Source organism: Sander lucioperca, chromosome 10 (assembly GCF_008315115.2).
Source record: "Sander lucioperca isolate FBNREF2018 chromosome 10, SLUC_FBN_1.2, whole genome shotgun sequence".
In the NCBI taxonomy this organism is placed as follows: domain Eukaryota; kingdom Metazoa; phylum Chordata; class Actinopteri; order Perciformes; family Percidae; genus Sander; species Sander lucioperca.
In genome coordinates this window covers 24,622,475-24,634,065 of record NC_050182.1, presented here as the reverse complement: position 1 = coordinate 24,634,065, position 11,591 = coordinate 24,622,475, and the positions used below count along the sequence as shown (strand labels likewise).

Below are 11,591 nucleotides of genomic sequence, written 5' to 3'. Positions count from 1 at the left end.
GTGTCCCCCCTCTCCCCCAATCAGCATCAGCGCTAAGCCAAATCCTGTGCCCACTAAGTTAAGTGTTTATTTTTGGGTGCCAAATGTGATGCCTTAAAAAAAGTGGGAAGAGCTTTACATAGTCACAATAATTTATTTACAATATGTATGTACAGAAAAAGTGAAAGAAAAAAGAAAGAAAAAACAACATTGTGTACATGTTTGGAGGATGAATGTAGGAAAGAGGGAGGTCCGAAATGGAGTTTAAGGAAGCAGTTCAACCCCAGGCTTGAGATTTACAGTAATATAGAACCAGCTTGCCATCACTGCCAAAAGACTGAAAAAGAGAGGAAAAAAAGACAAAGATAAATGTTAAATAAAATAGTAAGGCAGATAAGTGATGTCACAGTACATTTCCAAAATTACAGTGTACAAAACTAATGTTAACTGTTAAATTTCATTTAATATTGCCCCGTGGAGCAGTGAGAGGGATGTCCACTGTGAATTCTGGACTTTGAGATCTTTGCTGTTATTGTAACCAGTGGTTAAGACATTTTGCATTTGTAACCATGGACTGTTTACAGTCTATGTTTGTAACATGGGGCTTCCCTTTAATTGCTCCCTCTGCTGGTCAAAGCTTCACATGACCCATTTACTTCTAATTCCAATGACATAGGCTACTATTCTAATATTTCATTAAAGACTAATGATGGCGAGATGAAGCCTCATGAAGCATTGAAGCTTTCCGCAAATTGGTTCGCAAAAGAGTTAATATAAACCACAATAATAATGTATCCTATAAAAGGTAATATTTAGTGATAATATTCTTGTTCTCATCTGTAATCACTGATAGGGCTTGGCACATTTGCTTCTCTTTACTTAATCAAAACAAGATTTGAATATACAGTATGTTGTTGGCAAGCAGTGTACACATGAATAAACCCGTCTTTTGTGTGTACATGTGTTGCAATTTAATTTGGAGACATGGTTTAGGTTTGTGTGTCAGGTTCAGATACTAATAAGATCGCTAGCATGAACTTCCATGCTTATGTTTTAAGTAGATATGTACTTACATCAAAGAGGACCCCTACTTCTTGATCCGGTGAGGGGGCAAAAGACTGGTTAACATAAATGAACTGGAAAAAAAAACAGATGCAGTTATATGTACAGAATTGCAAGACCTGAAGTGTGTTTACAAAGCCTCTGTTCAAGACATGATTTTAGAAAGTGAAATAACCCAGTAGACACACGTCATCTTACCAGTTGTTCACTGCTGTCAAGCTTGAGGAAGCGAGAGATGAACTGAGAAAGGGACTGTACCGTCCTCCCCCTGTCCACTGCCCACTTCTTTGTTTTCATTATAGGAGTGTCTCCCACTGCCTTCAGCAGAACATCAACTATAGAAATGGAGAAAATAAAAAGAGTGAAAGTGCTGCTGCTGCCTGCCACTCAGACTGGCACGGGCAAATCCAAACATGAATTGTTCAGGGTAAGTCCTGGATGAGTTAAATCCAGTGACACAACCACTATTCCATAGTGGAAGAACAAGAACTATGATGATGTACTTCCAGTAAAAAGTAGATGAAATACTGCAGAATTACATGGCATTTTTAAGGGCCAGTGCCATACGAACTACAAAAACTAACACCTGTTGGGCTTTTGCACGATTTGTTATTATAGCCTACAATTCATGGGCGCAAAATGTCCTACCCTTTAATCCCTTCTGATGTTAATTTAAATTATTTGAATTTAACTGCTTTCCTGTTGGTACAATTGTGAAATACATTCGCCATGTGTACTTGAAAAGTCTTCTATTTGTTGCATTTATAAGCTTTGAGATTCACTGTTGTCGAGCATTTGCCTTGATGACAAAGAAAACTTAGCTTTATTGCTAAAAACTTGCATTGGACCTACATGTGCACAAACCATGTTTCATGTTACATTTTTACAATTAAATTTTTGTAAATGAAACCAAAACATTGTACACACTTAGAGTATTAGATCAATTTGTTCTCTTTATTCTCATGAGTTTAAAAAATGTTAATGAAAAGTGTATATATACATACACTTACGTATGTGTATGCATATGCATGTGTATATGTATAAACACACTTATATACAAAATTATATCTGTAAATAGTAGTCAAATGTTTATGTTTGCTTTGTTCAGCTTTGTGGTTGTTGTTAGCTGTATGTGTATATTTGTGTATGTACTTTGAGAGAAACCAAAAGCCAGAGTCAAATTCCTTCTATGTGTTTACACTCACTTTGCCATTAAAGCTGATTCTGATGAATAAAAATAGGTGGCGCAAAGCTTTGCATCCTCAGGAATAAACTTAATCACTAAAAATAAAGATTTCCGACCCTATGCTGCTCAGATCTCATGTTTTGAACATTGTAGCTACTTAAACGACATAATTGTGCCCTCATATACAATTCAATTATTTGGCAAAGTTTTCTAAAATAACTCTTAAACAGAAAGCCACCCTTGAATTCAATCTCACTCAGCTAATGAGCATAATAATGAAAAGGAGAGTATTTCTTCTTGAATTCCTGAACAAACGTATTTCAAACCCCAAAACATGAAACAACATATTTTTAATAAACTGAGCTGTGACCATAGCTATGGCTGGGACAGTTTGACAGTTTTAAGCTAACTGTTTGTTAGCTTAGCCTCAATAAACTATTCTTATATAACGTTACAAGATGTGTAATTGCTATTGGCACCATCGTGAAACAGTTGATACATAATGGAAATAGACTCTCTAAAAAATAGTATTCTAAAAGAGCAAAACGATTTATGTTGCCTTTATAAATATTAGCATTAACTTTAGCATTGCCCAAACCGGTAGTACCACATGTTAAAAGCTAAACGTTTATTGGCTAAACAGAAAAAATGAGCATTCCTATTGGCCAAAATATCTATCAATCGTCTTTAACGTCATGCACCCGGAATTGCTCCCTCTCGCACTATCAACATTCCTCGTAAACAGATGGTTATTATTTGCTAATTGAGTAGAATTTTCGATATATTACACTTTCTTACTTTTTTTCTTATCATCATTTGTCGTCGCGTCGTCTGACAGCGGTTGTGATTCCTCTTTTTGCGTTTCTATTGGCGATTCTGCATTGTCAGACATCTTCAGGTAACCACTTTGCTTTAGTTAGTTGTTCCCACCCATAATGTTCCCACCACCGCTAGCAAGGCAAACAGCGGCTGCTATTGGCTACAGAAACGTCAATCACCAAGACACGTAATTCTATTGGTCAATGCGCTTATGGAGAGCTGTGTTGATCAAAGGCTCATGAACTTGTGTCTTTTCTTAGCTACATGCTAGGTCAGTTGGACTATATGTGTTCAGATTCAGATGTTTGTTGTCTGTTAATCCTGTGCCGTTTTTGGTTAATATTGAATGCATTCTTCCTCTTTCACTTGCAAGTATACGTACATTTTCTTTTGGTTTCTAATTACACAGGAGGCGGTACATTGGACATTATACTTTATCCTGGTAGCTGAACTTTCTACAGTCCTGTTGAACCTGTCACCCACTCCTCGTCCTCCTCCTCACAATCGGACCATTCAGGCAACAACAGTAAGTTAACTTTCTTATGTATGTCGCTATAATTCATTCGTGTTAAAACTATGATACCAGTTGGTCTCATTGAAGACAGTGCAACTCCTTCGAGGAAATATTTTGTACAAGGAAGGGAACCTGTTTCCTCCTTTAGAAGATTGAATCAGTGTCAAAATAATAATCATTTGAATAAAGCTCAAAAGTAGCAACTACATTGTAAACACGATATTTCTCCAGGTGTTATTGTTCAATGATTTACTGCTATTTTAATGTTCAGTGGCCTATCATACCCAACACTGTACCACTACTTGCGGACTTGTACCTTAATGTATGTGGACACAATTTGTTCTGTTCTGTGACCTGGTTCTTGCAGTGGCAAGAATTGGCAGGCTCGCCATCAATGATTCGGTGCTTTTCCTGTGTGACATGCAAGAGAAGTTCCGTCCCAACATCTTCCAGTTTACCAACATTGTCAGCAATGCGGCCAGATTGCTCCAGGTTGGAAATACTCACCATCACATAACTATCTTAGTGTCAGTCATACCAGTTATCAGCCTCAGATATACATTTGTCAGTATTCATTATTTTTCTCTTCCTTCTCACAGGCCAGTCGTGTTCTGGGCATCCCATCCATTTTGACGGAGCAGTACCCTAGAGGCTTGGGTCCCACAGTACCAGAGCTGGGAGCAGAAGACCTGACAGCTCATGCTAAAACTTCATTCACCATGATGATAGAGGAGGTTGAGAAGGAGCTACAGACCCTGGGGAACCCCAAGCAGGCTATACTGTGTGGAATAGAGGCACACGCCTGCATTGCAGTAAGATCACATCATAGTTTCTGTAATTTAGCTTTGCACGTGACTTCCTCCTCAGCATCATAATATAACCCATAAAGACACCTGGAAGCTCCTTGCAAGCTTCCAGTAATTAATGCATTATGTTCACAGTCATGTTCATCTTTTACTCATACTAGTTGAGTAAAAGATGTGAAAAATGACCCAAAAAAAGAGCATGACAGAGGTAATGATGTGACAGATGATTATTAAGCTATTATGCTGTTATTAAGTAATGTAGTTATGTCACAGAGCTTAAGTTCCTGAATGAGGACCTCTGCTTCTTGTGTTTTCCACAGTGCACAACATTTGACCTGCTCGAAAAGGGAATGGAAGTTCATATTGTGGCTGATGCAGTCTCATCCAGAAGGTATCTATGTATTCTATGCTTTTTCTGCTATATAGCATCGTTATTACCTGCATAACATATAGATTTGTCCATGTGTGTGTTCCGAAGCTGTATATATGTCTTACTACTTTTGTGTCTCCCCTTCACAGCCAGACAGACCGTTTGTTTGCTCTGTCCCGACTGAAGCAGAGCGGAGCTTTCCTCACCACCACAGAGGCTGTTATGCTGCAGCTGGTTCCAGATGCCAAACACCCCAACTTCAAGCAGGTGCTTACCGCTGCTGCTTTCTGGGTTACTTTTGTTTGTTTAGATGTATTATAAATGTAAGTCTGGCTGTATACGCAAAAAGAAAACACATTTGGCTTGTCCTCAGACTGCTGTCAAATAAAGTCTACAGACTGCAGCTTCAGGGCTGCAAAAAACACACTGCCTAAAACCTTTATCACTGACACCAGTTGACCAGTTACAGGTGATCTTATATTAGTGTGAGGTGAGACATCATACTGCAGTGATCAAACCCAAATGTGCCAGATTGTATTTAGTTGTACAGCTACCATATTGCCCTTGCAAACATGCCAAGATGGATTTAATTCTGAGTATGCTAGCATACTTACGCCAGCGTAAGTAATGAAAGTGACAAATATATATTCTTTATTGACAGGTCCAGAAGCTTTTGGCCCACCCATCCCCTGACACCGGCCTCCTCGCCTTCTTCAGCGCTCTGTAGGGAGATCATCACCTGTCATTTTGTCCCAGAAATACTGTACAGAATTTCAGTGCTTCCAACACACTGTTAAAGTACTTCAATAAAGTGATGCTGCTATAAATCTGTACTGCTTTTGTGTTTATGTTTCTAAATCAAATTCTCATGCTTTGATGTTTGATAGCATGAGGGTTTAGCGCCTCCTGGATCCGAACAGTTTACCTAACCTAACCTAACTTACAGGTTCTTCCTCTTTTGATATCCTGGTGAGCCCACATCTGCAGAAACTTCCTACTTCAAGCTGTTAGAAGCTGAAGAGGAGGGGCCAGCTCATAGAGGCGGGTGCAAAGACTTATGTCACAAAGAGGGAGGGGTGAGTGACGTAATTCTGGTTCAGTCAGTAAGGGAGGGGAAGAAGAGAGGGAAAGAAAAAGGAAGCTCTCCGATAGGTTTTTGTTTGTATTTCTCCAAAGTTACACAAACTTTCCCAAAACCAAGGTATGACTGGAGGCCTTATGGGGATCAACATGCTGAAGAGAGAGATCTGAAGGGAAGGACGGACATCAGTTTGTCAGCAGTTGTGCACAGCTGATGACAACATCAAATATTTATTCTTTTTAAGGCCTTGGGCCCTCGAGTGATTATAAAGAGGTAAGCAAGTCACTCTTCTTCCTCAGAAAATAGAAGGTGTAGGTGGAATTGTAACACATATATGCAGTCACATTCATGCAATGCCTTTGCTTGTGAATGAATAGTTTCCAGAGCAGCACTAAGTGTGTGAACTTGCTGGGTGGAAGTACAGGAACAGAACGGTTGACAGTGTTACATTACAGGCAGAGGTAAATCTACTTAAGCATTTCTCGTATATATTTGTTTGTCGCTACAGTGTCCAAAGTAAAAGGATGTGTTGATCCAATGCTTCCTCTTCTAAAACCCTCAGACCCTGGACAGAGTAAAAGAGAGACAATGTCCTCTGAACTGAACTCCAGTCTCACCAGTATTGACTGGCTGCCTCAGCTGGGAATCAGCAGCTTGCGCTCGGGGAGAGAGAGAGGAGGAGGCGAGAGGGACAAGAAGAAAGACAGAGGGAGGGAGAGGGGAGACTTACTACCCTCTGTGCCGGACCCCTCCCCTTCTAACTACAAAGGGAAACCCCCTCACAGCTATGCCACTCTCATCGCTATGGCAATAGCAGCTGCACCTGAGAGGAAGTTGAGTTTGAATGACATCTACACCTGGATCAATGACACGTTTCCCTACTACAGCCGAGCTGGCCGTGGATGGAAAGTAAGCTCCAATGTAGAAACAACATATTATTAGTGTATTTGAATAGTAATAACTTTGTTACTAAAGTATAAGTTTAAAGTATTTGGTTAGGTGATTTGTAACCAATTTTAATATCATTTGCATCACCTGGCTGCTGGTGCATGACTGACATCACTTTATGTCGTTAACAGAACTCCATTCGGCATAATCTGTCCCTTAATAAATGCTTCAGGAAAGTTCCTCGGCCGCAGAATGACCCCGGCAAGGTGAATTACTTTTGTGCATCATGTGAGATGGAGAAATGATTGTTTAAAAGAGCGTAAAGTCTTGACACTTTGAACTGTATTTGTAGGGTTCCTATTGGACAATGGATGGACCTGCAGAGGTGAATCAAGTGAGGGCACCTAAACGTCCCTATCCAGAGGAGGAAGAGGAGAGGCTGGATGTATGTTGTTTAATATCACTCACTCATTAACTTGTTAACTATTAAACCTACATTGTTAAAATATCAAATACCCAAAAGTGTCAAGACATCACATAAAGTACAAGGATTCTGGCATTTCATCCCCATATTTAACTTTTTACTGCACTTCTTCAATCTGACAGCTGTAATTAGTAGTAGTTTCATGGCAAATACATTTTTTAAACTAAAAACATTGTATTGATAATTACTTAAAACTTATAATCAACACTTAACAGCCTGAAGGGACCAGTGATACATTTTATCCCTGATACATATTTACTTTTAAGGGTCAGTTCACCAAAAAACGTATTTCCTAATTTACCTCTGGTGGTAGTTAGCCATGCAGATACTGGTTTTGGTTTTATCTGTCCAGGTTTTGAGAATATATGTGTCTCTGATTTCTGCATCCACCAATAAAATGATAAATTAAACTTAATGCTCACAGCATTAAAATATTACATTTAAAATGTAACACCAACATGTCTTTCCAGAAACAATGTCCTGGTTACTCTTGCTTATTAAAAACAGTTGACATAGTTTTTTGAGGATTAGTCAGCATTCACTTACAAATTGTAGTGAGTTGGAGGCAGAAATCTCAAAATCCGGGCAAATAAAAGCATGGCTATGTGAAAAACATTAGTATTTCTCTACTGTAATTTTCATTTTTATAATGTAGGTAAACCAACCCTTTAACTTGAGTAATGCTATGTTTACTTTCTTACAGGACTGTAATACCTTTTCCAACCTTGGAAATGGTAACGCTGTGCTGTTACAGGATTCTCAAGCACCGGGGACAGAAGCAGAGAGACCACCCTCCCACACAGACCACCAGCTTCTTAACACAGAGCCACTGGGAGCCATCCAGCAGCAGCCACCCCATTCTGCCTCCCTCTCTCCTCCCCCATGCAAGGTACAGCCACTTTCTCCCCTCTTTATCTCAGTCAGGGTTGCTGCATCTAATCTAATGTCTTCTATCTTCACAGCAACCGTCACCCTACATGCCAAGCCCTCTGTCCACTCACCCTGTCGAGCATCCATCTGTCTCTCCTCCAGCTGGGCCTCCTCCTGCTGCCTCCATGTCTACTACCAATTCCTTCCCACCTTGCCATCCACCCGGCCCCACTTTCTCCATCCCCGCTGCCTCTGCTACACCTCTGTCTGCTGCCAATATGTCTTCTCCCTCTTTCTCTGGTGCCACTCTGTCTTTTCCTGCTAATTCAGTATCTGTTCCCACTTTCTCCTGCGCTCCTAACTCAGTGTCTGTTTGCACAGTGTTAGGACCCACTCATTCCTCTGCATGTGTTGTCCCTTCATCTGTTGCTGCCCCTCCTGTCTTATTAAACTCCTCCACTGATCCTCCGCTGCGTTTCACCTTCGATGAGATGAACTTACCAGACTTGTATGCGTCTTTCAAGTCTCTCTTCAAGACCATGCGGGAGAAGGGAGGCTCACAGTGTAAGTACTATGCGTGCCCATTAACTCTATAAAACATACATCATACGCATAAACGGCTGGGAAGAATTAGCGTTTTAATGTTCTTTCCAGCGGATGTTGCTCCCCTGGCTGTTCTGAACAATGACACTACCCCACTGCACACGCCGACTCTGCTCCCAATGTCTCCCCACCCTGCACCGGCTGCACACCCTCCTGAGACAGAGCGCATTACACAATACAGTGAGTCTCACATTACCTTATCATACCCAGAAATGCTTGAATTGTATTAAAATCAGCACAGAAAAGATCAGTGCTTTCTAAAGTTACCTTCCTCCCTTCCACTTTAGCGGTGCCAGCTGATTGGTTCAATAACCAAGATTCTCTGAAGAAGAGCTTCCGCATTGCCAGCAATCTAGACTGGGCAAACATAGACCTATCTGGTCACCCAGGTCTGTGCTGTTTACCAGAGTCTTGTTTAAAGGGTGGCTTCACCCAAATTAAAAAAATAAAACATTTTCTCACTTAACACTGGGGGGCTTATCTGCTGAGTTTTTGAGATATCCGTGTCTGAGCGTTTCTCTGGTTCATCTACAGAACACTCACAAGTCCGTGAAGTGTTAGACTAATGAAGACAAGAGCTGAAATGTCAGTAAGTCAGAATTTTTTCCCCAAACAAAAACGCCAAACATTTTCTGGTTCCAGCAGAAGAGTTGATGCTTTGATTTTTTTTGACGAATGTGAAAGTAAACAGAATATCTTTTCGACTGATGGTCAAATAAATTAAGTAATTCTTTTTGGGGCTCTGGGAAATTATATTGGGTATAAGCTATAAGCCAAAATGACACTTAATAGCCAAACAATTGATGATTGGATAATAGCGAAAATAGATTATGCAGATTATTCAATAATGAAAATAATTGTTTGTTGCAGCCAGGAATGACACAGTACCTTCAAAACATTTAAAAGTTTTTTAATGCTGTGACCCAAAAAAATGAGTGCCTACATTATCTCAGAGAAATCTCAGAGACTCATATCTCAACAGATAAACTATCTCCATGGCTTAATTCCACTAGAGAGAAAATGTTTGTATTGTTGATTTAGGTGAACTGACCCTTTAAGATGTTTGCCTTTTGCAGCTAATGTAACACCCATTACAAACACTTTACTAGCCAGAATGTATATGTTATATATAAAACAATGAGTATGATTATTATTTAGATCTTTACAAAATGATAGAAATGTTGAGTAAATCTGTGTTCTTTTCAAAAATCACTAAGGGCTTTGCTTTTCTTGATAACTTTTTTGTTCTAAAAGGCCCTAACTTTCTGTCACCAGACCTCCTGGAGAGCATGCGACAGGCAGAGCTCTGCGACTGGGCCCTGGACCCGACACTCTTCACTTCCCTCTGTGACTCTCTGAACCGCTTCTTCACCCAGAAAGGCATGATCAACTCTGGGAATAACTCCCCACAAGCCCTCGGTTCACCTCCCTCCTTACAGGTCCCACCATTCACCTCCAATCCACCTCCTACCCTCGCCAGCCTCACTCACCCCTCACCCCTCCCTTACTCTCCCATAGTTCACCCTGCCAGTGGAGTGCAGCCACCCCGGAGGGCTCTGCACATGCAGGGACAGGGCCTTCAAAGACCACAGCTAACACAACCTGCTAACACAACTGGTAAGACCCCGCACATCATGTTCAAAAAGTTTTCTTTTGAACTTTTGTGACAACTGAGTGGAATCCAGTATGACATGTGGAAGGCTCCACAGAGAGAGAATATAGAACAGATAAACATTTTAAACAAAGAACATTTTTTCAGGTCTGCTCTAAAACAATACTCACATGCCTTTATATACACTGAAAGAGCTACTGGTCACTGTAATCACTCCTCTTGTCTGAAGAAATTTCCTTCCTGAGATAATTTGAATGTAAGTGATAACAAAATCCACAAAATGGACTTTACTTTAGCGGAACTTGACACATTTTTACACAGAACAAGGACTGTGGATTTTGTCACCTAACACATTAAAATCATGTTAGGAAGGAATCTTTTCACCTCAGTAGGGACAGCAGCAGATGTTTTATTAAGATAGACTTGAAAAAATGTGGCGTTTCTTAGCCGTTATCCAAAACGGTAGATGCAGTCTGTTGTAAAGGAGAAGTTATTTAAATACAAAGAAATCCTTCCAATATTTTCTCACTTCCTTTTAGTTGTGTGCTAACTTGGTCCATGTTTCTCTTTCTGTTTCAGCTGGGATGCAGCCTCAGTCTATGACACCCCGACAGCATCCTCCATTAAAGAGTCTGCACAGCAACAGTGAGGAGATCCAGGATGACTTTGACTGGGATTCTCTGCTCGTTTGACCCTCACAGACTGTGTGGAGGAAAGGATTACAACAAAACTTTTCAACGAAATGTGGTTCTTCCCAGCAGTCTTCACTAAACTTGATGCTGAGGCTGCCTCTTACTTGTGCATCTTGAAGTTTCTCGGGGTGCAAGTTTGTCACATTTGACTGAACGCTGTATTTCAAGGTAGAAATAGTTGTACATGTTTTCACCTTTATTCAAATTCATATGCTGTAATAACTTTTTAGCTTTTCTTCTGCAGGTAATTGGCAGGGTGTTTTTTCTGTTGGATTTTAGATTCATAAACATGTTCGCCAAAGAAAATAAACTGTAAATATATTCTCGTCACATTATTGTTCTCTGCAGCAGAAAAGCACATATGGGATATATACTTTAAAGTGCTCATATTATACTTATTTTCAGGTTCATAATTGTAATATAATTACAATAATAATAATTGTATAGGTTGTACCAGAATAGGTTTACATGGTTTAATTTTCAGAAAACACCATATATTTGTTGTACTGCACATTGCTGCAGCTCCTCTTCACCCTGTGTGTTGAGCTCTCTGTTTGAGCTACAGAGTGAGACATCACACTTCTGTTCCATCTTTGTTGGGAGTCGCACATGCGCAGTAAGTACT

The 11,591-nt window shown here is 40.2% G+C and overlaps 3 protein-coding genes across 6 annotated transcripts; 2 read left to right on the top strand and 1 right to left on the bottom strand.

Moving 5' to 3' along the window:
* Positions 1-113: 113 nt before the first annotated feature.
* Positions 114-3,171, bottom strand: atg12 (ATG12 autophagy related 12 homolog (S. cerevisiae)). The gene is made up of 4 exons (XM_031299574.2): positions 3,026-3,171; positions 1,240-1,376; positions 1,053-1,115; positions 114-316 (listed from the first exon to the last, which is right to left on the bottom strand). The coding sequence occupies exons 1-4, from the start codon at positions 3,117-3,119 to the stop codon at positions 257-259; spliced, it is 354 nt and encodes a 117-aa protein (XP_031155434.1). The 5' UTR covers positions 3,120-3,171; the 3' UTR covers positions 114-256.
* On the top strand, positions 2,914-5,569 carry isoc2 (isochorismatase domain containing 2). 2 transcript variants are annotated; one of them, XM_031299567.2, is made up of 7 exons: positions 2,914-3,125; positions 3,456-3,572; positions 3,928-4,052; positions 4,160-4,372; positions 4,687-4,757; positions 4,886-5,003; positions 5,398-5,569. In XM_031299567.2, coding segments are annotated over exons 2-7 (594 nt in total). In that variant the 5' UTR covers positions 2,914-3,125; positions 3,456-3,571; the 3' UTR covers positions 5,464-5,569. The 2 variants fall into 2 exon arrangements, with proteins under 2 accessions (XP_031155427.1, XP_031155426.1); XM_031299566.2 differs by lacking the exon at positions 2,914-3,125 and adding an exon at positions 3,162-3,317.
* A 258-nt stretch (positions 5,570-5,827) lies between these two features.
* On the top strand, positions 5,828-11,316 carry foxj2 (forkhead box J2). Of its 3 annotated transcripts, none has more exons than XM_031299508.2 (10): positions 5,829-6,090; positions 6,326-6,726; positions 6,897-6,971; positions 7,058-7,150; positions 7,944-8,078; positions 8,152-8,623; positions 8,714-8,842; positions 8,950-9,051; positions 9,938-10,279; positions 10,854-11,316. In XM_031299508.2, the coding sequence occupies exons 2-10, from the start codon at positions 6,355-6,357 to the stop codon at positions 10,964-10,966; spliced, it is 1,833 nt and encodes a 610-aa protein (XP_031155368.1). In that variant the 5' UTR covers positions 5,829-6,090; positions 6,326-6,354; the 3' UTR covers positions 10,967-11,316. The 3 variants fall into 3 exon arrangements, with proteins under 3 accessions (XP_031155369.1, XP_031155368.1, XP_031155367.1); XM_031299507.2 differs by having other exon boundaries at positions 7,893-8,078; XM_031299509.2 differs by lacking the exon at positions 8,950-9,051 and having other exon boundaries at positions 5,828-6,090; positions 7,893-8,078.
* The last annotated feature ends 275 nt before the right edge of the window (positions 11,317-11,591 follow it).

Bases quoted from the DNA above. Each gene is read 5' to 3' on its own strand.
- atg12 (XM_031299574.2), bottom strand. From the start codon at position 3,119: ATGTCTGACAATGCAGAATCGCCAATAGAAACGCAAAAAGAGGAATCA. The intron at 1,116-1,239 runs GTAAGATGACGT...TTTTTTTTCCAG, and splicing joins TTGACAGCAGTGAACAACTG to TTCATTTATGTTAACCAGTC. The intron at 317-1,052 runs GTAAGTACATAT...TCTCTTTTTCAG, and splicing joins AAGTAGGGGTCCTCTTTGAT to TCTTTTGGCAGTGATGGCAA.
- isoc2 (XM_031299567.2), top strand. The intron at 4,053-4,159 runs GTTGGAAATACT...TCCTTCTCACAG, and splicing joins ATGCGGCCAGATTGCTCCAG to GCCAGTCGTGTTCTGGGCAT. The intron at 4,373-4,686 runs GTAAGATCACAT...TGTTTTCCACAG, and splicing joins AGGCACACGCCTGCATTGCA to TGCACAACATTTGACCTGCT.
- foxj2 (XM_031299507.2), top strand. From the start codon at position 6,355: ATGCTTCCTCTTCTAAAACCCTCAGACCCTGGACAGAGTAAAAGAGAG. The intron at 9,052-9,937 runs GTCTGTGCTGTT...TTCTGTCACCAG, and splicing joins AGACCTATCTGGTCACCCAG to ACCTCCTGGAGAGCATGCGA. The intron at 10,280-10,853 runs GTAAGACCCCGC...TTTCTGTTTCAG, and splicing joins ACAACCTGCTAACACAACTG to CTGGGATGCAGCCTCAGTCT.